The 24,726-nt window shown below is 38.8% G+C and overlaps 1 protein-coding gene across 9 annotated transcripts in view; it reads left to right on the forward strand.

Moving 5' to 3' along the window:
- The window catches only part of STAU2 (staufen double-stranded RNA binding protein 2), a 170,003-nt gene that overhangs the window by 32,130 nt on the left and 113,147 nt on the right, over positions 1–24,726 (forward strand). For all 9 annotated transcript variants that reach the window (XM_068186589.1, XM_068186632.1, XM_068186610.1 and 6 more), the window contains 2 exons: positions 19,717–19,876; positions 23,375–23,482. In XM_068186589.1, coding sequence (XP_068042690.1) covers positions 19,717–19,876; positions 23,375–23,482 — 268 coding nt within the window. The remainder of the gene's footprint in view (positions 1–19,716; positions 19,877–23,374; positions 23,483–24,726) is intronic.

The raw sequence follows: 24,726 nt of genomic DNA on the forward strand, positions 1-24,726 counted from the left end.
GCTTACTTTCATATCTGTAGCCATTGCTAGAACCCATACTCCCTCGCATCTCTGGCTTAAATGCAATTGGCGTAAGCCATGTAAAAAAGAATGAAAAACATGGCTGTTTAAATTAGAGCAGTTAAACAATAAAATAAGATACCAATTCTGACTACAGGCTTGTCCAACTCGCCTTGTTACCGTTGAATGCTGGTTTGTTTTATTTTTTGTCTTCAATTAGAACTGAAGAGAGTAGTCCTGAAGTTTAATTGTCCTGCAGTACTTTCAATTATAGAATGTCTGTAAGTGACAGAAAAAATCATATCTTACAGATATACCTAAACTGAGTTTTCAGCCAAGAAATAAAACCACTAGAAACTGAACAGCAGCTTTTGATGTTTTAGTTTGGAAAGTAGTGTTGAAGAGATCATAAAACCCAACCCTTGAGTTTTGGGAGAATTCAGAAGTTGTTTAGTTGTTTTCTTAATATATAAAATTCCTTAATATGTGTCTTGCCACAATCTAGAGAGCTTGAAAAATCTATATATAAAAAAAGAGGTTTCGAAATTAAAAACACTTGTGAAATATAGGAACAAAGGGAGTACAAAACAATGACAAGCTAAAGAACGGAAATAAAGTAATTAAAGCAGTTTCTTGCTTGGTTTTAAGGAATTTGGATGGTGTGATAGCTCTGCAAGCATGTCACGCAAAGTGGTGGTGTCCCTAGGATAAACTACAGCTTCTGTGCACTTGAACAGTTTCTGCTGCACTGAGCCTTCATCTTGGTCTTGTGTAGGGTTGCTTCTTCCTGCTTATATGTTGTGTACTGCAGACTAAGGAGAAGACCATCCCCTTTCTCCTCAGAGCATGGGGGAGTGCACAAACCATTCCTCTTTTTCTCTTTTTTCATAGCTCCACCATTCTGAGCACATTTTTCTTTGATGTTAATTAATGCTTCTTTACAGTGCCCTTTGCAAGACCAAACTCAGAAAAATAAGGCAGCAGCGTATCCTTGCCTCCTGAGGAGCCAGCTATGCTGCCTGGTCACAAAGCACAGGCTATCACCCTACCTGGGCGTGTAGTTCCTACCTGCCAGGTAATTTGCTCTCCTGCTGGGTACTCAGTTGCTGCATAGAACTGTAGACTTCTCTGCTCCCGAAGTGATGTATATCAGCCCTGTGGACCAGTGCCTAAATACTGAACAAGCACTTTAAAAATGAGGGATAATAAAAGAAAGCTTGAGGGCTGTTTTTTGGCCAACTACATCTGCAGCTGCTTGCTTCATAGTGGACTAACATGTTATCCAATCTAATGATCAAAGAGAGAGTAGACTGTGTGATTATTGGATAAATTGCTAAAATTGTCAAGTCACATTTATAAAAGGTTGTATGGTGAAAGAATGGAATAAAATGAAGAGTTTGTTTCTTTTATGAATGCTGACCTAAAGATTTAATATGTGCATCAAAGGGAAAAGATTTGAGGGAAGTGTTACTTGACATGAGTGCTTAGTAATGCAGCCTAAATCCTCACCCAACTTCATTTGTTTCACAAAAGTTACATAGTCCTATGAGGGGAAAAAAGGAAAATCTAGCCAGAAGAACAGCTGTCGAAGCCAAATTTGTAGTGCATGCGTTGCAATGCAGGAGACAATGTAAAAAACTATTGATATTACCATCTCCAAAACTACACCTACAGTTATACAACCCAGTTATCTAATTTACAAAAAGAAAATGAAGTCTGAAATTTTCCTGAGCTTTAGATATTCTCCTGTGCTGCTTGAGCACCCTGTTTACCTTGTAGCAAAAGACTACTCTCTGCATGGAGAGCCTCATCTGTTTGAGGCACAAATATTCCAGTGCATAACATAAAAGGTTGTTTGATCTGAAAGACTTCGATCTCTTATTGATTAGATTGGCCAGCAACCTGGAAAATGGAAAATTCAGATTAGCCCATGCAGTCTTTTTGTTACTCTAGGCACATGATTAGCCTAATATCTGTTGCTGAATTCCCATTATTGAGGTTTTATGTTGGGGCTTGCTGCAACAGAGGAGGATTTTATGCACAGCTGTGTGTAAAGCAGATTTTTTTCCCAAGCAAATATGCTGTGGCAGATGTGGGACACTAAGTTGCCTAAACTTAGGTCTCTAATGCTGCTTGAGACATCGTGGGGTGTGTGAGACATCCACATGGTACCAATGGATTTAGCAGAAGGCCTAGAGGAGACCTTTACTAGAGTGGCAGCAGAAGGTCAGGCAGAAGGTCAGGAAGGTCAGATACTCTAGAGCATTTCAAATGGCCCTGCATAGCTAAGTTTAGGCAATTGACAGAATCCCTAAAAGTGATGTTCAGTCATCGTAGCGCTTCATATAATCCACTAGGACTCCAGCTATTTGTGAGAAACTTGTGTGTTTCATAGGTCAGTCCTGTGTCACATCATGGGGATGATTTAGGTATACAACTGCATCTCGAGTTGTACTGTGTGCTTGTGTTTAGGCAGATAGGTGCAGTTCTTCAGGGTGCTGGTGGGATTTGGATCCAAGTCTCAGATGCCTTTCAAGTAGTCTCTGCCTGTACTTTAGAAAGTCTCAGTCTCCATTTAGAACCAGTGGAAGAATTAGTCAGAACAATTCCTAGTCCAGAATGCTGTTTGTCATGCCTTAAGCTAGTTTGTCTATGTTTTGTATGGATCTCTCCAGAGCTTCACTTTTTTAGCAACTTAGTTCCTACACATTAACTAAATACCTAAATTTAGGCATCTGAATCTAGAGCTGAATCCTGCTCTGAGAAATAATCCTAAGAATGTTGATTTGCAATAATTTTGTCAGTGCTATAGTGGGAGTAATTTGACTGTCGCAGTGGAAGGACTGAAAAAAAGACAAAAATCTCTCCCCAGAGAGAAGTGGGAGAGAAAAGTATTAAAAGAACAAACTATTTAGGGACATATCTGGGTAGCAGCAGTTTTGAGGAGAGGCAGGCATGCAAGCACTGAAATGCTTTTGATTGAATAAAGTACTATTTTGCTGCAAGAAGCTGTTTGGCTGTGGAGAGCGGTGCCCTTGCTCCCCATATGAAGTGAACCCTCAGTTCTGGAGCTTGTTGTCGTGAACTGATCACAGCAAACAAATCCCTTGGTTTGTGGGGGAGCAGTGTAGGGTGCCTCTGGGATTTTTACTTTGCTACAGTTGTCAGCTTCAGACCTTAGCCATAGGGTACAACATTCTTCCCCCAAAAAAGCCAGAATCAGAGGTACTTTGCCTGCATTTCCAATCAATGTTGCAAGATTCTCTCCTTAACATTTGTATTTTAAGGATTGAGAGGTGTGATGATAAAAATCTTTACTGAGTGACTTTGCAAAAACTCCTTTCTTCATTCCTCACACTCCTCCCAGTAGTTTGGGGAAAAAAACTTGGAAGAAATATTAAAAACTACTTGGAAATAGAAATTAAAAGTTTGGTTAAAATAGGTTATATATCTTTAAATATCCTATTATTTCATTCTGAACAACAGATATCGATTTCAAAGGATCAAAAATTAGGGAAATAAAGAATAGTCCAAAGAATAATGCAAACTATTGTTCAGATTTAATTGGTCAGCTGGAAATAGCTGATTTAGACCATTAGATGGCAGCATGAATTTGTGCAAGAATTTCTCAGCAAAAGCATTCTCAAAAAAAGTTGCCTTTTTCTATTCTGAAGCTTTTCATTACTTTAAAATGTCATAATTCCAGCACAAATCAATTAAAACCAGGTTTTCTGCAGGGCTTTATCTCATAATTTTCTTCAAGTTTTCATCTTCTATAATAATTGAGGCTCTAATGCGGTAGCTTCAATGGCAGTTTTCCTTTTTTATGTAAATCTAGTGTGAGTGAAGGATGCCAGTTTGCCAGCAGTGACAATTAAGTGTTTGGTTTATCTGCACAAAGCACAAATTCTGTATTTCATCATATTAATTCATTCCTCAGGCCTGACCTAAAGACATTTCCTTAAAGATAAGGCTACAACTTCACCACTAAATCTGCAGTCTGTTTGTACTAAAGAAGCTTTTTGATGATTTGAACATCTATTTGCTTGTAAGGGACTGAGATTGCCAGCTGATACTTAGTTCAGTTGTGTACATTACCAGCTGAGATAGGATTCAGATCATATCTTAAAGTGAAGCCTTGTACATCACCCTTTTATTTTCCCTGCTAGTGTATTGGCATTATGGTGTAATAATCCAGTCACAGACTTTCCAGTTAATTCTTTGTGTTCATCTTCTGCTTGCTTTATTTCACTTCCCCTGGCCTGTTTGTTCCCACTAGTTGCCTGCCTCCCACACAGACATATTGTTACAAGAAGAGTGTTGAGTACAGCTGTGCTAAGATTTTTCTTTGCTAGTATCTGTTTCTAGGAAAGGAAAAGGGAGAAAGTCAGTCCATTTCCTGTTGGTTTAAAACAGCAGAAACATCTGTTTGTCTTACGATAGTTTTCCCAAAAGAGCAGTGGCAAGGGAGCTTGCAGGTGATGAGCTTTGCCATTGCCAGTAGCTATCAGTTTAGACAATAGTGATTATATGGTTGGCTTAAAACAAAATAAGATTCCTTAAGTGGCAGAGGATATTTATTCCTGCAGTAAATTTTTTGACAGCTAATGTTTAATTTCTACAGTGTTTTAAATCTTAAACATACATAGAGAATCTGGGATCAGAAAACCCAGATTCTGCTATGGAATCTACAGCTTCTAAATTCTGTCCACGATTGATTTTTCTGCAGTCCCCTCACCATGTTATCATGAATTTCCACAATGCACACAAAATGATGTTGGGTGATGTGTCCTGGCACAGTGTGCATATAATCCTTCCAACAAATGCATCCTGTCACTACCATCCACTGCATTAATGGATACATTTAACCTGTAAGGGATCAATAACATATATACTCTTAAGTGTATTTACAGTATTACACTGCCAGCTGTTAAAATGTTATGAAGGCTAAAAATCAAGTTGACAGAATAGAGAGCAAGGTTTGAGGTTAGTGTTCCAAGTACAGTGTCTCTTCATTCTCCAAGTCAATGCACTTACCTGGTATCATTAAAATCTTTTTAGCCTTAATTGTAGAGCATTCTAGATGCTTCATTGCTCTTCGTGCCTAAAATGTGATGCATCAGGCATGACATTTTACAGTATTGTAGCATTCTAAGCAGTCTTTGCTCAAGATGAAGTTGTTTTGTCAATGACCTCTTGGCCCTATTTGTAGAGGAGCTCCTAAGCTCTAATGCTTCAATCTTTTCTTTATTAATTTTTTTATTCATTTTCTTTCAGGATATAGTGACTTTCCCAGACCACTTGCTTTCTTGCTCATTCTGCTAAGAGGTCTGCCTTTGCCTTCTGTGGTTCTTGGCTCATGTTTTGACTAATTCTCCTGAAGTTTCTTCAGTGGACAGTATTCTTTACTTTGGGTCTTTGACTTCCTCAGATTTTTCTCTGCTCTGGAGGAAATGGATCTGGCTCCAGATGTGTCTTCAAGTTTCAGATGTGATTTTTCATGTTCTTACAGAGGCTGAAAACATAAAAAGGTGTAATACAATCCTTATCTTTGGTTTCCTAATATCTATCTTTCAACACTGCCCTTCCACTTGAGAGACTTCCTGTAGAACTTCTGATCCAAAGATCCTCAGAGCCAACAGCCTGCCCCAGCACCTTGTGAATCGCTTCAGTCTGTTGGCTTTGCAACTCACTGGGTGTTCTTTCTCTAGCCCTGCCTTTAACACAGCCAGCTTTACTTTCAGGATATGGACAGAAGAGTAGTCTTGTTGGTATGTATGAAAACAAGCACTGATTCAGAATGCTCCTCCAGGAGCAGGAATATTTTGGGTGTGTTGTTCTTTCCACACAGTTAGCTTTTTATTCACCCTTATCTTTTTCCTGTACTTCTGCTGAACTAAGGGTATTTCAGATGGGACACCTGTGAGTTAGTGGGTTCAATGGAAACAAGCCTGTGTGGGCTTCTTTCTTCTTATGGCCTTTCTGCTGTCTCCAGAACCTGAATATTGGCTTCCAGTAAATATGTTCTCTTTCCTTTGCCTGCTTGTTTTGGTAATGACAGAAGTGAACTGCTCTTAGAGCTCAAACTTTACTTTGAGGGGTTGCTGTAATTTTCCTGAGGGAAGCAAGCAGAAAGGTTAGTGGCTAATTTTTTAAACAGCTTATAACTCTGTAAGATCTGACTGGAATTGTATTCTATCCCTACAAGGTCTTTGTCACTTTTGAAATGAAAGTTCTGCCACAGAATGAGGAAGTATTAAATATTCTGCAGAAAGTTTTTAAAGATTCTTTTGTAACAGAATATATGCAGTCTGAAGGCAGAACTTTTCACAAGAAATTACTGTGTTATGGTTTCTCTTCACATCTATATTGACACATATAATATTGATTTTGGTGAGTGTTTGTGTTCAGTGAAAGAAAAGTACAGTTAACATCTCTTCTGAAATGCCAATTCACAGGATCTTCCAAAGATCTCCTTGTCTTTATAGGATATTTTAAAGAAGAATGCCAGATTAAGTTGGTTTTTACTGTCACAGAAAGGATAGGTGCACTCACAGGTGTTCCTCAGGGACTTTGGCACCATAATTTGTTTGGCTTATATTTTTTACTAAAATGGGGCTGAATCCCTCAATGTTGTGATTAAAAGGGAAATAATCTCGACAAAAACCAGCCCAAAATTTAGCTTTGAGGTTCTGTTCCACAACAGAGGAAAATGTGGAGTCTAATCACCTTATTGATTTAGATTCAAGTCTGACACTAGTGTCAGGGAAACAGAAATGAGAATTTTTAAGGAGGTGGACATCAGCAGCAGAGCCTTGGTTCCTTTCAGTAAAAATAATCTCTTTGTTGACCTTGTTTAACTATCCAAACATTGTAATAACCATTCCACATATTATGAAGAATTTCTTTACAGAAAGATTTGTCAAGCAATAGAACAGGCTGTCCGGGGAAGTGCTTCAGTTACCACTACAGGAGGGATTTAAAAGACACATAGATGTGACACTTAATGAAATGGTTTAGTGGTGTACTTGTTAGTGCTAGGTTAATGGTTGAAATCAACTTTCTTAGAGGTCTTTTCCAACCTAAATAATTCTATGATTCCATTTTAATGGTCCTTGGTATCTCTGTCCTTCAAGATTTCTTTTGAGTCCCTGTTTTCTACAATACAATTCCACCCCATTTTATAAACATTTCTTATGTTTCCTACCTTTTAGAAAGTCTGCAACCTTGTATTTTAGTGTACTGATCTGACATGATCTATATTTTTTTCTTTGCTAATATTCAGTACTAAATTTCATTCACTGGACCAACTGAGATCAGTCGTTGTGCTTTGGTGACCACTACTGTGGCAGTCTCATTGCATAACTTATGCATTTGTATCAGCAATGACTTGCTATTCACTTGTCAGTTACCAGTGTAAATCCATTAAATGATTGAAAAAGAATATTAAATAACAAAAAAGAATATTAAAGGATATTATGTCTGCTTCCCCAGGAAATTTGCACTTTTGATGTTTTTCAGTAGAAAGAAATCAAAGCACCGAAAGGCTTCACTGGTCATTTTTGGTTTCTGACCTTTTGGCCCTTTACAATTTTTTCTATGAAAATTGATTAACAGACACTTTCCTTTCCCCTTCCAGGTGTAGATAAATCTTCCTTCTTAAGGCCATCCACTTTTTTGTCAGCATTCTGATAAGATATTCAGGGCAACATAAAATGCTCTCCCTTTGCAAGTGACCAAGCTCTCTCTCACATTTCTTTTCTTTGCAAGTCTGATGGCACAGAGGAGAAGATTTCTGGATAGAAACTTTAGCTGGCCATGCATGGCCATTTTTAGAGGTTGCAGAGCTGATAACTAGCAAGGTAGGGGAGTGTGCGTCCTCAATTAACTGCACTCATCTGCTGATGGGTGGCCTATTAAATCAGAATTAAGTGTGCTTTTTCAGCTTGTTCTTAATTTCAATCCTTCAATTTCCAATTTTAAAGTGATAGGTTAAATTTCTTACTCATGGTAATGCAATTTAATTCCTATATGTTTACATTCTTCAAAATGGGAAAAGAATGTAGATCAGTACACACTAATTATTTGAATTTAATTTGGATGGTGAGAATCACTCTGTGAGCTTTCTTGGGCCCTCCTCCTCTGTAAACTTTCAGGTTAATTAATTCCTATGAGCTCCTAGCCCTGAGATGTTTTTACTAGTAACACTTTTATTAGTATTACATTACTGGCATAAATACATGATAAAATGAATTAAGTGAGATACTTCATTCTCTCATTTACTTAGTGTCTAGGCTGGCAAGTGACATGTTTTTTTTTTGTTTTTTTTTTGACATGAGTTTCTTATGTAAAAAGAAAATGATTCTGTAGTCAGATATGCAGCATTGTTTATGTTCTTTTACTGTAATGGCTATTTGGACAGCATTCTCAGTAACCACTCTGCATGCTTGTAAAGATTAGTGAGTAATACAGTTCATGGGAAATTTTATGAGTTGAAGTAGATAAGAGTATGAGATGTTTGCCTTCTGGATGTCTGCTTTAACCTCTAAAGTATACAGTGTACATCAGAGCTTCATTATGTTTTTTCCCTTTTATTCTTACTGCACTTGGTTTTGTGTCAAAGAAAAGAATCTTTTTCCTTGTATTTATCTTTTCCTTCCCCCAGCCTCCAACTCCATTTCAGCACTGTCCACTTGACATTTTCCAATGTCTTTAACTCTGGGGGCAGTATTCTGGTTATGTTCCTATATTATTTATGCTATTTTTACAGTCAAGAATAAGTTGACATTTTGTAGACCATCCTCATTACTTAGTTATTCATTTGATAGATAAAAATACTTCTTCAGATGATCATAAAATTTTGTTCTCTTTTCTCTTACTGATTCTGTTGGTTTTCACTTGTTTTTTCTACCTTAGCTTAGTCTTCAGTATACAGTACTTTGGGAGGTTTTTCTCATGATCATTTTTCCCCTGAGTTTTTCCCTATTACTTCTTAGATTTTTTTTTTTTTTTTTTCCTTACATATCTCTTGCACTAGTTTCTCTTTAAGAGAGAGTACTTGGGCTGGTTTTGAGACCCTTCTGGAACTTTGACAAGTGCTTCATCTTAACTTCAGGGGTTTTGATTGAAGGAGAGAGAGCAATAAAACTGGAAGCAGAGACTTCAAATTACTCTGAAACTAGTGCTCCATAGCTACTTCAGTATGTTTGCTCTATTACTTGTCAGCTTAATCCATGACAGTTCTAACTCCTAAACTTAAAACGTCTGTAGCTTTCTGTTGGTTTCTTCTAATTACTTGTGATGAGCAACAGTTTTATTTTTACTTCTTGTTGTACATATTTGCTATAAATGGTAAACAAAGTATTGATAAAGTGATAAATGCAGACAGTAAATATTGAAAGATTTATTTCAGTCAAATGTCTATTGAGCAACTTGAAATTCAGAGAAACAGCGATGTGGCAATATTATTGTCTTGCCATCACAAATTCTGCTGGGAAGATTCCAGATTAGTTAATGTTATGTAAAACTGTATCCTCCTTCCTCTTCTTTTTCACTCAGGAATGTTTCGATATTGTGATTGTGGAAATATGAGTAATTTTTTTTTTCTACTAAGTTACTCATACTGCTTGAAGGAACTACATAGCCTCTAGCTAAGGAAAAGAAAAAAAAATAGAAAAGGGAATTATCATTAGCTTCATGAAAAATTCCCAGACTCATAACAAAGTTTAAAGGAAAGTATAAATAAAGACAGAAAGGTATAAAACTCAACATGAAATTACTGTGTATTAAAGGTAGATTGTGTATGGCTAATGTGTTAACCTTACATGTTATGTGCCAACTCATTTTTTAGGTAAAGAGAGTAAAGTAAATCTTATATTTGTGAGACTCAGTTAAGCATTTTATAGCATTAGATAAGGATAATGTTTTCATTAAACTGAAGGAGAAGGGGATTTGTGTAAGAAATGCAGGGTGGGAAAGAAAAAGAAAAATAATCAGCAGTATTATAAGTTAAGCTAGGAGGAAGATTATTAAGTACAGCTCTTGCAGTTTTAGAATCAACCTTTTAAGTTATTTTTGTTAAAGGTGTTTGCACAAGAAGTAGGAAAATGTTCATGAGATGCAGAAGGCATCATTGATACACAGAAGGGTCAAGATAGGCAGGAAGGCTTGGGTGATAGAGAGGACTGACATATTAGAAATGCAACAAGACTAGACTTTCCAGTCTAAAATGTAAGATTAATAACAGAGGCACTAGTAGTGCTAACTCTTTTGTCACCTAAGGGTTATTCAGTTGAAAACCACAGAACAGAAGTGTTATATTATTAAGTATTTGCAAGATAATCTGAGAAGAACTAATGTGGTTGAATTAGCAGAGAGGCAAATGGGATTTTTAAGATGTGTTGAGCAAGATATTTCTGGTATAGATGCATAAATATTCCTATTATAGAGAACACTGTTAGCCTTTTATATGGTATATTGTCTACCATTCTTTGCTTTTGTATTTCAGAACAGGAGCAAGTATGGGGAAGGGCTGTGAAGGATGATCAAGACAGTGGGTAGCCTTTTATACAGAAAAGTTCTGAAATACTTTAACTTGTTCCCTTTCAAAGCAAAGGCTGATAGGGAGTAGGAAAGCTCACCTTGGAGGATAAACAACAAAAAAATAAATAAGCTATATAAGTTACCGGACAGTGTTGACAAAGAACAAAATAATGTATGTTAAAGTATAGCCAAGGTGAACAGTAGGAGATTTCTAAGTATCAGCTAAGCTTCTAGATCATCGTCCCAGCAGAAGCAAGTAATCTCACTTGTTTTCTAATGGACTTTAACAGATAAAGAGGATTACATTATGCAGTTGCCTGCAACTCATGGATCTTGACTGCTTAATGTGGGATTTTCTTACATTCTTGCATTTGAAATAGAGAAGGGATTTCTATGTTTTAAAATGGGAAGCATCTTTGTTATGTTTTCTGACTATTTTTAAAAAATGGACAGATGCTTTTGAATGTCTTTCTGTTAATATGTTTCCATCACATGGTTTTCTTTGCAATTCTTACATAGTCAGTTAAACATTCTTTTGCTTAGGCATTTTCTTTAACTAGGTCAAAATTGGTTTCATAAATGACCATAGCAAATATTAAATAGAGAAAAAATACTGAATCATTCAGAATTAATTAAATTCATTTAAAGTTTTTAAAGATTTGACTTATAATTTAACACTATCTTTTGAATGAATAATAATCTGGGACAAGTATATGTGAATTTTATTCTTTTAATTCTCATCTAGGAAGCTGGGAGGAGGTCAGCATTCAAATGAGGGATGTCTGTAGCTAAAACTGATACATAGTGTGTGCCTTGCTCACTTTACATTAAAAATGTTTTTGGAGGATGTGACAGTAAGCTAGAAGAGAACAGACAGACTAATTAATCATAGAATCATAGAATGGTTTAGGTTGGAAGGGATCTCAAAGATCATCTTGTTTCAACTCCCTGCCATGAGCAGGAACACCTTCCACTAGACTGGGTTGCTCCATACAACCCATTCCAGTGCCTCACCACCCTCACAGTAAAGAATTTCCCACTCATGTCCAGCCTCTCATCCACCAGCACCCCCAAGTCCTTCTCAGCAGAGCTGCTCTCGATCTGTTCATCCCCCAACCTGTGCTGATACCAGGGGTCACCCCAACCCAGGTGCAACACTTTGCACTTGGTCTTGTTAAATCTCAGGAGATTCCCATGGGCCTGTTTCTTGAGCTTGTCCAGGTCCCTCTGGATGGCATCCCATCCCTCAGGTGTGACAACCTCCCACTCAGCTTGATGTCACACGCCAATTCACTCAGGGTGCACTTGATCCCTTTGTCTATGTTATTAATGCAGATATTAAATAACACCAGTCCCAATGCAGATCCTTGAGGGACACCACTTGTCACTGATGTCCATCAGGACTGAGACACTAACTGCTACATTCATGCTGCACTGTCTAAACACTTTCTTATCCATCTAACAGTCCATTAATCAAATCTGATTCTTTCCAGTTTAGTGAGCGGGGTGTTGTAGAGAGTGGCTTGGCAACTAAATCCACTTATTCCCATCAGGACTCTGTTGCAGCCCATCAGGTCCCAGAGACTTGTTTATATTCTGGTTCCTCAAGTGGTCATGAACCTGACCTTTACTTTCAATAGGAGGGACTTTGGTGATGTGAGAGAGGTTGCCACTGAAGACTGGCAAAAAATGTTGCTGAGTACCTCAGCCTTCACTTGTTGTTACCAGCTTTCTAGCACTGTTTTTCAGCAGGGAACACTTTCTTTGACCTTCCTGTTCTGGTTAACCTACTTGTAGATGCCCCTCTTGTTATTCTTTACATCCCTTGCCAGGTTCAGTTCCAGCTTCACCTTGGCCCTCTTCACCCCATCCCTACACAACTGTACTTCATCTCTATACTCTTCCCAGGTTACCTGTCCTTGTTTCCATGCCTCTGCATTTCCTTATTTTCTTTTAGTTTGACTAGCAGTTCCCAACTCAGCCACACTGATCTCTTGTTTTCCTTGACCAGTTTCTTGCTCCTGGGAATTGCTAGCTCTTGTGCTCTGTGGAAGACTTCACTAAAGATCTGCCAGCTCTGTTCTGCTCTCTTGTCCCAGAGAGCAGTCTTGCAGGGGACCCTATTGACTATCTCCTTGAAGATATGGAAGTTTGCTTTCCTAAGGTTCAGGAGCCTAAGCTTACTCTTTACCTGACCCATATCACTCAGGACTGGAACTACACCAAGTCATGGTCACTGTAGCCCAGGCTGCCTCCAGTTTTGATGTTCCTCATTAGCTTGCTTGCACTGGTGACCAACAGATCAAGTATCACATCCCCTCTGGCAGGGCTATCTATTACTTGGTTCAGGAATCATAAAGTAGAATCATCAAGGTTGGAAGAAGCCTTTAAGATCATCAAGTACAATATCAGTGCAGCACTACCATTCTTACACCACTAAACCACAACACCCAGTGCCAGGTCCAGATGCCTCTTAAATACCTCCAGGGATGGTGACTCCACCACCTCCCTGGGCAACCTATTCCAATACCTCACAACCCTGATCATGAAAATTTTTTTTTCTAATATCCAATCCCAATTGCCCCTGTCTCAGGTTAAAGCCATTTCCTCATCTCCAATCTAAACAAACTCAGCTCCCTCATCTGTTCCTCATAAGACACATTTTCTAGACCTTTCATGAGCCCTGTTGTGCTTCAGTGGACATGCTCCAGCTCCCCAAACTATGGGACCTAAACTGAACACAGTACTTGCTGCATGGCCTCACCAATGCTGAGTACAGGGGGGTTCCCTAGTCCTACTGGTTACACTATTGAGACAGATGCCATTGGCCTTCTTGGCCACCTGGACATTCTGCTGGCTCATATTCAGCCAGCTGTCAACCAGCACTGCCAAGTCCCTTTCTGCTGAGCAGCTCCTCCTCCAGCCTGTAGTGCTGCATGGGGTAGTTGTGAGAGCAGGACTTGGCAGTTTGCCTTAGTGAACCTCATGCAGTCATCCTTAGCCCCCTGATTGTCTGTGTAAGTCTCTCTGCAGAGCCTTCCTACCCTCCAGCAGATCAACAGCCACACCCAACTTAGTGTCACTGGCAAATTTACTGCACTCAGTCGCTACATCCAGATCATCAGCAAAGAGATTAAACAGGACCAGCCCCAAAACTGTGCCTTGGAGAACACCACTAGCACCTGGCTGCCAACTGGATTTAGCTGCATTCACCACAACTGTCTGGGCCCAGCCATCCAGCCAGGTTTTAACCATCAGAGAGTCCCCCATCCACGCTGCAAGCAGACAGTTTTTCTAGGAGGATGGTGGGGGAAATAGTATCAAAGGCCCTACTGAAGTCTGGGTAGATGACATCCACAGCCTTTCTGTCATCTGCTAAGGTGAGTCACTTTGTCACAGAAGGAGATCAGGCTGGCCAAGCAGGGCTTTCCTTTTGTAAATCCATTTTGGCTGGGCTTGATCCTCTCGTTGTCTTGTATGTGCTGTGCAATGTCACCATGGGTGATCTCTTTCATAACCTTGCCTGGAACTGAGGTCAGGCTGACAGGCCTGTTGTTCCCCAGATCATCCTTCCGACCCTTCTTGTAAATGGGTGTTACATTTGATAATTTCCAATCAGCTGGAACTGCATCAGTTGACCAGAACTGCTTTTAGATTATTTGGAATGGTTTGGCAAGTTCTTTCACCAGTTCCTCCATTACTCTGGAGTAGATCCCATCTGGCCCCATAGTCTTGTGATTGTTTAATGAGCATAGCAGGTCACTAGCCATCTCCTTCTCATTTATGGGGGGCTTTACTCAGCTCCTCATCACCAACTTCTAGCTCTGGGACCTGGGTATTCTGATGACAGCTGATCTTGACAGTAAAGACTGAGGCAAAAAGGCATTAGATATCTCGGCCTTTTCCTCATCCTCTGTCACTACCCTCTGCATTTAACAAATGCTGAAGACCTTCCTTTTGCTGCCAGTGTATTTATAGAAACTTTCTTTGTTGTCTTGACCTATAGTGGCTAAATCAAGTTCTAGTTGGGCTTTGGCCCTTCTAATTTTCTTCCTAGATGACCTTGTGACATCCTTACCAGATCCTCCTTCTAGAGGTAATATATTTCTCTTTTTCTGGTTAAGAAGTTATCCTCCATGCATTCCAGGAGTCTAGTCTCCTGGATTGCCTACAGCTCACCCTGCTACTTTCCCAGCAGATATCAGGGTGGTTAAAGTCCCCCAGCAGGACAAGGGCCTATGAGCAAAACTTTTCCTGGAACTGGAGCAGCAAGGCTTCGTCTATAGGCTCTGCTTGATCAGGCAGCCTAGTCTGTAGTAGACACAGTTCAAGAATAATGGACTGTAGCTCTCAAAAGGAGTACTTGGAAAAGAGAGCCTCTTTGTTCCCAGGTGTTGTTGTGGATCTGCTGAAAGAACCAGGAGGTTCACTGTGTGGAGACAAAAGTGACTATACTGGATGTTTCCTTCTTCAAACCATAGAACTCACATCTGTAAGAAATGCACGTGGCTAATGGACTGCTTAGGAAAATAGGATATAGCCAGGGAACAGCTGCACTAAGCATCTTGCTCCCCTAGAGAAATTTCAAATGTTACTGAGAAAAAGTTGTTCACAGTAAATGCTCTTTCCTACACCCCTGCATGGTCTGTGGCTCTCTATCCCTCCACTCACAAAGCTCACAGCATTTTCCTGATTAAACAGTGTCAGCAGGGCTGGCAGCTTGATTGACTTCATATGAAAAAAGAGCCAGATAGAAAAGGTGCAGAGAATAACCCTTTCAGCAAAGCTGGCGTCTGAAGAATGGCTTTCCCGTACTGTGTCGTAGCTCATATTTTAGTGGCCTTTATCTTGGCCACTAAAATATGGTCCCAGTTACTCTTCACTTTGCATTATGGAATGGGAATAGGGTAATACTTCCCATAACACTTGTGTAGTGGGGAAGTAATTGGGTTTATTTGTTCTTTTTTACTTAGTTGAAGAATATGTTGACCATTAGAAATTAGAGAAAACTTCACTGATGTTTTAGCATGAGGCTAAATCATTCCTGGTTTCTGTGAGCTGCATCTTGTACTTGTTTTTTTTTCCCTTTCTAAGAAGAGGGTAACAATATTTATCAAAAACATTTATGCCATTGAGGAATCCATAGAAATGCAGGAAATGCAGTACGAACACATAACGTATGTACTAATACTTTATTTGTGTTTGTGTGTGTGGATTTGATGGCCAAAAAGGAAGAGGCCCCAAGGGCTCCTTAGTATGCAATTAATATTTTGGCTAGAAAAGCAGCAGATTGTTTCAGTATGCTTACATGTTATGACATCATATTCCAGTAAAATTATAATGAACAGAATTTTTGTTTGTCTCTGTGGCAAACCAAAATGAGTTTTTTAATTGTCAGCAGACCTTGGTGATTTATTTAATTATAGTGGCGCCCACTCACACCAACTTAGTTGAGGTCTGTCAGCATTTCTGTTATGAACCCCTATTTTTAGGGGTTTATAACTTGTTGTAAATATTTACTCATTGCTGAAACTTGACATCCAAGGTCACATTCATAGAGCAAATAACCTTTTTCAGGTTGACTGTTCTAGTGGCATTAGCTAAAAAGTAGATTTCTGATGCTGTGAACTTAAAGGGAATAAAAGGAACCTGCTTTCCAGACCTCTTATTTGAAGGATCTTTTTAAGAATATGAAATGTCCAAAAGAGCCAGATGAAAATGAGCTTGTTTTCATAGGTTATATGTGATTGTGTATTATCTGTTATCACACTTTGTTTTCTTCCAACTGACTCTGTCATTTCACATGCCATTTTGTTGTCTTCTAGTCTTACAGTCTTCTGTTATTTGTCTGTGTTGGTCAGCTTATGTTCTGAGGAGTGTGCCAGTATCATCTGAAAATCTCTTTTACATAAGAATTTTCTCCAAGGAAAATCCTAGCATTTGTAGCTGCCATGGCCATGTAGATTGCAGGAAGATGCATATTTTCTAAATCAATATAATTTTAAAACTTTTAGAGACCTAATGATTCCATATGTGAGGTGTTGCTGTTTGAAATCCTGACTCTCAGTTCTGTGGCTGAACAGAGTGACAGGGGTCTGAGGAGTGTAGAGCTGACGTGTAGATGTTCTTATGATGGAAAATATTGTGCTGATACATTATTGCAGAATAATCACTAAATTCTATATAAATATTCCAAAGATTGCTAATGCTTTCAGCCCTTTCTGATAACTCATGTAGTATACTAGGAAGGTTTGTTAATGATCAGTGGCAGATACAGCATTTTGCCTTTGCATGGGCTTGTTCTTTACATGAGTGTACATCTTCAGGATGCAGAAACATTAATTATTAAAACTCAATTTAATTGTCACACTGTACTTTCAGACTGTAATATTATGATTACTTTTGAGGCTTTTGTTAATACAGTCTCTGTCCTCACCACTGAATAGAGGAGAATGTTGTTTCTTTTGACATGTTCCTTGTTGTAGAGAAGCCAGTAGCCTCACAGATTTCATTCATTTTCTGAGGATTTCAGGTGTTCCTTTGCACTTTCCTGGCAATGCTCATATTATCAGTGCTGTGTTACAGCTCTGCTTGAGGCCAAGGAGAGCAAGAAAAATTTAATCAAAACCATGTAAAAGCTTAATCATTCTGGCAATGCCAAAGAGCTGCATGAGGCTCTAGAGCCACAGGCTGAATATCATTTTTCCTTATTATCACATAAATAGCTCCCTAAACACTCTTTAAAAGAAAAGGTGGGGAGGGGAGAAGGAAAAAGAGAAGGCTAGTTGTGGGATTTGAGTTTATAAAGTGGATTAATTTCATGTGCTTTCCTCCTTTGAATGCAATGGGGAGAAAGGTAGGTCTAGTAACTCAACAGGAAACAGGAACTTCTGATGGATATTGTATTTTCCCTAAATCTAGGTAGTTGCTAACAGCACTACCTCATTTTTTTTCTATTTAAAGAGGATTGTGAAGTAATGAGGTGGGACATGCTATCAAGGTGCCTACTGCTTTTGCATGACACAGCTTGTCTTGTGCTAAGCAGCAAACACATGCAGCCATTTCCACTTCTCCATCTTCTGGGATGGAGGGAAGATTCCTGGAACTCTTCAAGGAAGATGAGAGTACCTGTTGCTGCAGGGAAAAGAGATCTAGAGGAGGCTGTGGTTTCTAGCAAGCTCTAGCAGCTGCCAGTAAGCTCTGTCAGCTGCTCCTGGTCAAAAGCTGCATTGAGCTTTCCTTCCAGTCATCTGATTAGAGAGGGTCAAGCACCCTCTCAGCAGATGCTGGGGAAGAGCAGATGTAAATGCAGGGCCCAGAGCACTGCTCCCAGAGACAGCCAGCAGGCACTGCAGATTGCCCAGCAGAAGATGCAGAAGGGAGTTGGAAACTCTGCTGAGGATGGGGTTGTGCTCAGCAGTGCTGGTGATGCACCACCTGGCACCATTCCTAGCACCATCTGGAGAAGTTCTCCTGTTACATCAGAGACCTGGAATCAGAGCTCACTCCAGAGCTCTAGCTAGGCTGTAGAGATAGTGATCTTGTCTGCAGGAGGTGTGCTGTGTCAGAAGATTTGTGGTTTTGTCCTTTACCAAGTAAAGAAGATGCAGGACGATGTCAACAATCTGCTGACATCGCTAGATCAAATGAGTAAGGGATCACTTGGATCTTCTCTAAGACCCTGCAAGTACAAGAGTATGAATTCCCAGCCATACCAAAGGAGGAGCAGGGAGAGTCAGTGCTAATTGGGCTGGGAAACTGGGAGGGAGTCCTGTGATGGCAAGAGCTGGAAGCTGGTAATTTTTGGCATTGGGAGGAAGATTTCTTCTCCATCTTCAAATCTGCAACAATATCAATGCCAAGTGTTTGAATTCCATTAGGCATGTAGAAACTTTGTAACAGTTTTCCAGAAAGTGTGGTCCAACACTAGAACAGGTCATCCAGAGATGTTGTGGAATCTTCATCCTTGGAGACCTCCACAATACCTTGGACAAGGCTTGAACAAGACAGTCTAACTTCAAGTCTGGACCATGTTCTGGATGTTGCTTTGGACCAGATCACCTCCAGAAGCCTTTCCAGCAGAAGTTATTATATAATTTTATGAAAATATTACATAAACAAAAGCACTTCCAGGCCTTAATAATTCTCAATAAGCATGTTTAACTGTAAACAGTGTAAACTGTAAACAAGAAAGCGAAGTAAATACCCACTTTTTGCATGTCATAAAAGCAACTTAGCTCATTCCTTCAAGGCCCTATAGCCAGAGGCATATTAGAGCCAGTGTTATGCTTGCTTCTTTCCATATAAATGTAGTTTTAGAATTAGGCACAAAGTTTAGGGACATTGAGGCCAGAGTACATACTCATATTTGTCTGTTTCTGAAGTGTGCTGCTCTCTGATCAACTTTGTATTTTGTTTCACAGTTGAAATGACTGGGTTACATTTATTGATGAAAATTCAGACAGTCTTAATATAAAAAAGTTGCCATCTGTGTCCACAGATGAAAGTGGAGAGAGCACACTTTAAAAAGGATTCTTTCAGAGGAATAAGGAAAATATAGTACTGTGTTTGATTGAATCTAGGTTGAGTCAATCTAGTTTAACTTGATGGACCTTGCTTTTGTCCATGCTTTTAGAATCCTGGAATCCTGGGCTTTCTTACATTGCTGTAAAATATGAACAAGTTATTTGTCAAGTGAAGATCCATTTCTGCTAGGTATATTCTCTGTCATCTGACTTTGTTGTCCCTTAGAGCTGAGCTATGATGACAGGTTTCATATGAGCAACCTCACAATCTTTCTTCCTCCGTGCAACTTGTCTGGGACAGGAGTTATCTCCCAGGCAGGGCTTCCACTGGAGTTTTTTGGTTCTCCTTAGGTTTCATCTTCTCAAGATACAAACCAAGAGGAGAGCTGAGCTAGGCTGTTGGGCTGATAAATAGTAGAGCTCATTGCAGAGCTCCACAAATGGAGGTGAAGAAGCTGGTTTGCACATAGGAGCTGCTGTCAGAGTTACCAACTGCCTTGCTGAGGAACAGTCCATGTATTTGACTACTGGGTCTTATACTGGGAGAAAAGATAATGTTTCATCCCCAAATACTACTCTATTTTACATAAAATGGATGGGTAAAATTCCTAACTTGTATTGTTGTTTTCTTTTCATGACTTCCTTCCAGGTATCACTGCCCAGTGCCTAAAATTTTCTATGTCCAGTTAACTGTTGGCAACAGTGAGTTTTTTGGTGAAGGAAAGACTCGTCAAGCTGCTAGACATAATGCTGCAATGAAGGCCCTTCAAGCTCTTCAGAATGAGCCTATTCCAGAAAAATTACCTCAGGTCTGTGCTTCAGGATTTTTTTTTAATTAACTTGCTTTTTCACTGCTATATCTTAAAGTGGCATATATTGCTACTTAAAACTTAAAATATTGTGTCATATTTTAAAAAATACTGAACAGAAAAATTATTCTCAGAATATTCCTTCTAAATTGAAAGCAAAATTAGAACATTTCCCAGTCAAAGAAGCCAAATACTTGCAAGACCTCTGGGAGCAGCTGAAGACCACTTGGGATACTGTTGGTTCTCAACAGCAGGTGTGTGTTTGTAGGAAACTAAATTGAATCCTCAATCAAGTAAATCACTGTGGCTTGGTTATGCTGAGATTAAGGGGCACTGGTTACAGGTTAGTCATGAACAACACCTCTGTCACTTCATGGGTTAGAGCTGCAGGTGACTGGAGAAGGCTGGAGGTAACACTTTGCCGAGATCACGGTGGAGGGAGTACAAAGTGTTGCACTGTGTAGAGCTGAGTGTAGCTCTCCAGAGAACTGGAGACTGGTTGAAAGAGAGTTTAAGGGCTTCATGGTGCCAAGGTTCAGGCTCCTCCCTGCTGCTGCCCGTGAGAAGTGCACACAGGACACCATGCGGTGGTGGGGTGTGCTTTCACCATGGGACATGGTCCATCTTAGTAAGACTCTATTTCCTTCAGCAAAACTGGCCAGCTTGGTTATCTGTGGAAGATGATTGATTCATTGCTCCTCAAACATCAGGCATGGATCAGAGCCAGTACACATTGTACTTATAAATACATTATGAGGTTGAGCTTCTTTCTTCCCCACTCCGTGACAGTGTGCTCCTGAGGGAGCAAGGACAGACCTGCTGGTACCCATCTAGTAATCCCATTAGTAACTCAGTGAACTTGACTGGGATGGGATCTGTGGAATATAGCACAGTACTTACTTGCATAGGTCTATCTTTTGGCCTTCATGACCATCCTTCTGTATATTCTTCTATTTCAAGCTATCATTTTTTCCTTTTATTAGAAAAACTTAATAAAGGATAAAATCCTTTATCCATGTTAAACCACTGGAAAGGAGTATTGCCATCTTCATACTAATTGGGCAAATGTGTAGAAGAGCATAAGGTGAGCAGAAGCAAGAAGCAATCAGCCAACAGGGCAGGGCTGCTGGTGAATGTGCTTTCACAAAGAGCTATTGTGTGTCTGCCAAAGCACCTCTGCTGTCTCATAGATGTGAGGCTAACAAAGGCCTTTCAATTAAAGTGTCAGTTGTGGGGATGAGGATCAAATTTAAGTCCAAAGTGCCTGAGACACTCCTGAACATATTTTATCTTCCTAAGGCTTGAAACTTCATTGCTCAGTACTAATGTTTAAACCTTGATCCTCCCTTTTCTCTACTCACTGTTCGGTTCTCTACTATGTTTGGTGAAAAAATATGCAGGGAGTTAAATTGTAGGGGCAGAAGGGACAATAAGGGATTTTCTGGACAGATGTGTTTGTATTGATCATAAAAACTTATAGTTTCTATTTTAGACTATACAAATCTGATTAAACTAGAGTACAGCTAGAAAACCTAAACATTCTTGGCCTGAAGGCTTGCTGAAAGTCCCGTGAGCATTATATTATTTTATGTAAATTATGCCAGTGTTTGATTATTCTCCATTTCAAAGATAATTTGTGAGGTATTCCTTTTAGAATTAATTTAGCTTAATTTTCTATTTAATTGGTGTTTTCTTATGTTTGCTAAATGAAACCAACAGATATCAAAAATCTCTCCCACACATATATTTAGAGGTTATTCTTAAGTATTTTTGAATTTTTTGTAGAACTGATTATTTTTGTAGTGTCTCAGTGCAAAGTCTTTTTTTTCTAATCAGTAATTCATTCTTCGGCTTTTTTTTTTTGCCAGCTTTTTAGATTATCAATGTCCTTTATAAAGCACAAACTTAATTGAACACAATATCAAGTAATATTCTCACTAATGTTTTTTACAGAATAGTAGTATCCCATTCTTTATATCCCCAAATATTTTTTTACTTATAAATATTGTCCTTTTAACTCTGCTGATCTTTCTCAGTGAAACTAATCAATGCTTTGCCTGTCCTACAAATAATGATCTACATTCTTGATTTCAGTGGTACTTTAATTTCATTATATGAAATGAGCTAGAGGTCCTACATAATTTCATTGTAAATACCCTTGTTATTGTTTTGCACAGCACCTTTATTTTTCTGTAGGTTCTATAAACTTTACAATATTTTGTTTTGTATTTAGCTCCAGATCAATATCAGGCATGTAAATGGCTTTTATCAGAATAAAAATTTTGCAACAATTTAATGAGACAAAAGGTGTTCTTTGTCTGCATGCTGTACCTGAGTACTGGATTTTTGGCCCTGTGTCATCTTGAAGATTAATATATTGAGAGTTTAAAAATGGTAGATAAAAGATTGATCCATTTCATTGTAATGTGAAGAACCTAGTGCTTTTTAAATGTTGTTTTAGAGCTGTGGTATCTGGATTTTGTAGCTATGCTGGTGGCTGAAGATTTAGATCAGACTTTGTTATGTAAGATGGGAGCTCTGCAGGAATCCACCTAATTCAGACCAAGTGTCTTTGAAGTTTACCTCCACTAATAAAAAATTAGGAGCCTGGCCAAGGTTACATGATTGTTGAGAGATCCCAGTTTGAAGTACTTCAGAGCTTTGCAGTTTGAAAATAGCTGGAAGTGAAGCCTCTGAGAACTAAGGAAATGTGGCCTGGGGGACAAACACCAAAGGCAGTAGTTGCAAAAGGCAAAACTCTGACTGATCCTGGTGCTAATGGTTGTGTGAGAAAATTTAGATTTACCTGAAGAATAAAGCAAAGCTGAATTTTAGGCAGAATAATGTTTCATGTGCCTTTTGTTTTTTTTATCCCTTTGCCTCTGTGTTTGTTATGTTCCTATGGATAAATAAATAATGTTCTGTGTTGAGCAAGCTGTTCTCTGTCACTACCTTTTCACACTGGTCATAACTCCCAGAGGGAAGTTGATGGAGGGGCCATTAACCAGCTGGACCTGCTGAGGACACCTGTAACCTGGTGACCCAGTCAGAGTGTGGGGGTGATTGACTGAATTTCTTCTGAGAGAAGTACAGACTTCTGTACTTTCCAACAAGCACAGATTTCCTCCTTGCTTAGAAGGGGTACCCACAGAGAGCCTGAGAAATTGGTCAAAGTATCTGTTTGATCCTCATGTTTGACACAAGTGTGTACTCAGACAATTGTTATCCATGTCATTAACATCTATAGACATGATTTTGCTGTTTATAATTAATTTATAAATTAAGGTGTATGTGTTCCTTTGTTGTGAAGCATAAGCACAATATATATGGCTTCAGTTAGCAGATGTCTGATAATGGGTTGCTGAGATGGATGTACAAATGCTGATTTACAGCCTGACACGAGACTTCAAAAGTCTTTGAGAAATTGGGAGGAGAAGGATACTATATTTTGTTGATCTTCTTAGAATTGTAGTATGATTATGTATGCATCATTTTCAGAATGGAGAAACAGGAAAAGAATCAGAAGAAGATAAAGATGCAAACAAATCTGAGATCAGCGTAGTGTTTGAAATTGCTTTGAAGCGCAATATACCTGTCACTTTCGAGGTATGTGTTACATTTTTATCTGTGTTACATATTTATCTTACTAAGAAAGCATTAAAAAAGGTACCACTAAAACTCAACACATAATATGCATTTCATATTCATGGGAATTATAAAAAAAAATTGTCAGTATATCAGAGTCTAAGACAATGACTTTTTACTAGTAAAACAGATGCTCTTTCAGAACTTTTAGAGATCTAGTATTTGGTTACAAACACTTGGATAGCAGAAAGACATTTAAACCATTTTCTGTACAGAGCTGTGGGGTTAGAATCTGTAGCCACACTCAATATGATTTGAAATAATCTTCAAAAGAGTTAGCCAAAGTCTTTGCTTTAACTGTTGGCATTCATACGCTAGGAAAGTTCCAATTGAAACATTTCACCTTCAGTGTGCTGTCTTCAGAAAGTCATGAGTATCTTCCACTCTGATACACTTTCACTTATCTATTTCTACTTAAGCTTTCATGAGTTTTTTTGTTTGTTTCATATGATTTTATCTATGAACCCATTTCTGACACCTTTGTTTACCTGAAGTGATAAAGAGCATTTGGAATAGCTTCAGTGCTATCAATGAAGCAACCAAGGGAGAATGAGTGATACTAACAGGATTTTTTTCCTATGAGAAAGTTCTCACAAAACCTTGTTGTAAAAATCTAACATTGTTGTGGTAGGAAGCACTAGATTTTCAAGCTGTTTTGGGTTTTTTTGTGTTTTTGTTTTAATGCAGAAAATGCTAATGTAAGTGGCCTTTTATTATTTTATTTTTCTGCATTTTGTTTTACATTTAAACTGAATCTGCATGAAAGATGTGGATAGTGCTTATACTGGTGATGGTTATTTTCTCCAGTGCTTTTTCCTGTTAAAGTATAGGCATGTATTTGCATGTGAAAAGAATCAAAACCCCTAAGCTGTGGCATACCTTGCAGTGTTCTGTATGCAGTTTACTGACATGTTTGGCCCATGTCCCTGAATTAGCCAACATCAAGTAAGCTATTTGGACCTTCTTACACATCTGAGAATTCTCTCAGAAGGTAGGTAAGAAAGACAAAGAATATTGTTCATGACTAAGGAATTCCTTGGTATAGCAAAGGCATAGATGCTTAATATATGTGGTCTATGTGGTATGGACTAATTAAAACATTAGGAGAATGCATAATCCAGAGGATAAAACTGGTATGTCTGGGGCTGTTGGTGTATCAGTTTGCCACTACATGCCAATCACCCAACTCTTAGCAAAGAGCAGAC

Source organism: Anomalospiza imberbis, chromosome 1 (assembly GCF_031753505.1).
Source record: "Anomalospiza imberbis isolate Cuckoo-Finch-1a 21T00152 chromosome 1, ASM3175350v1, whole genome shotgun sequence".
Taxonomy (NCBI): Eukaryota; Metazoa; Chordata; class Aves; order Passeriformes; family Viduidae; genus Anomalospiza; species Anomalospiza imberbis.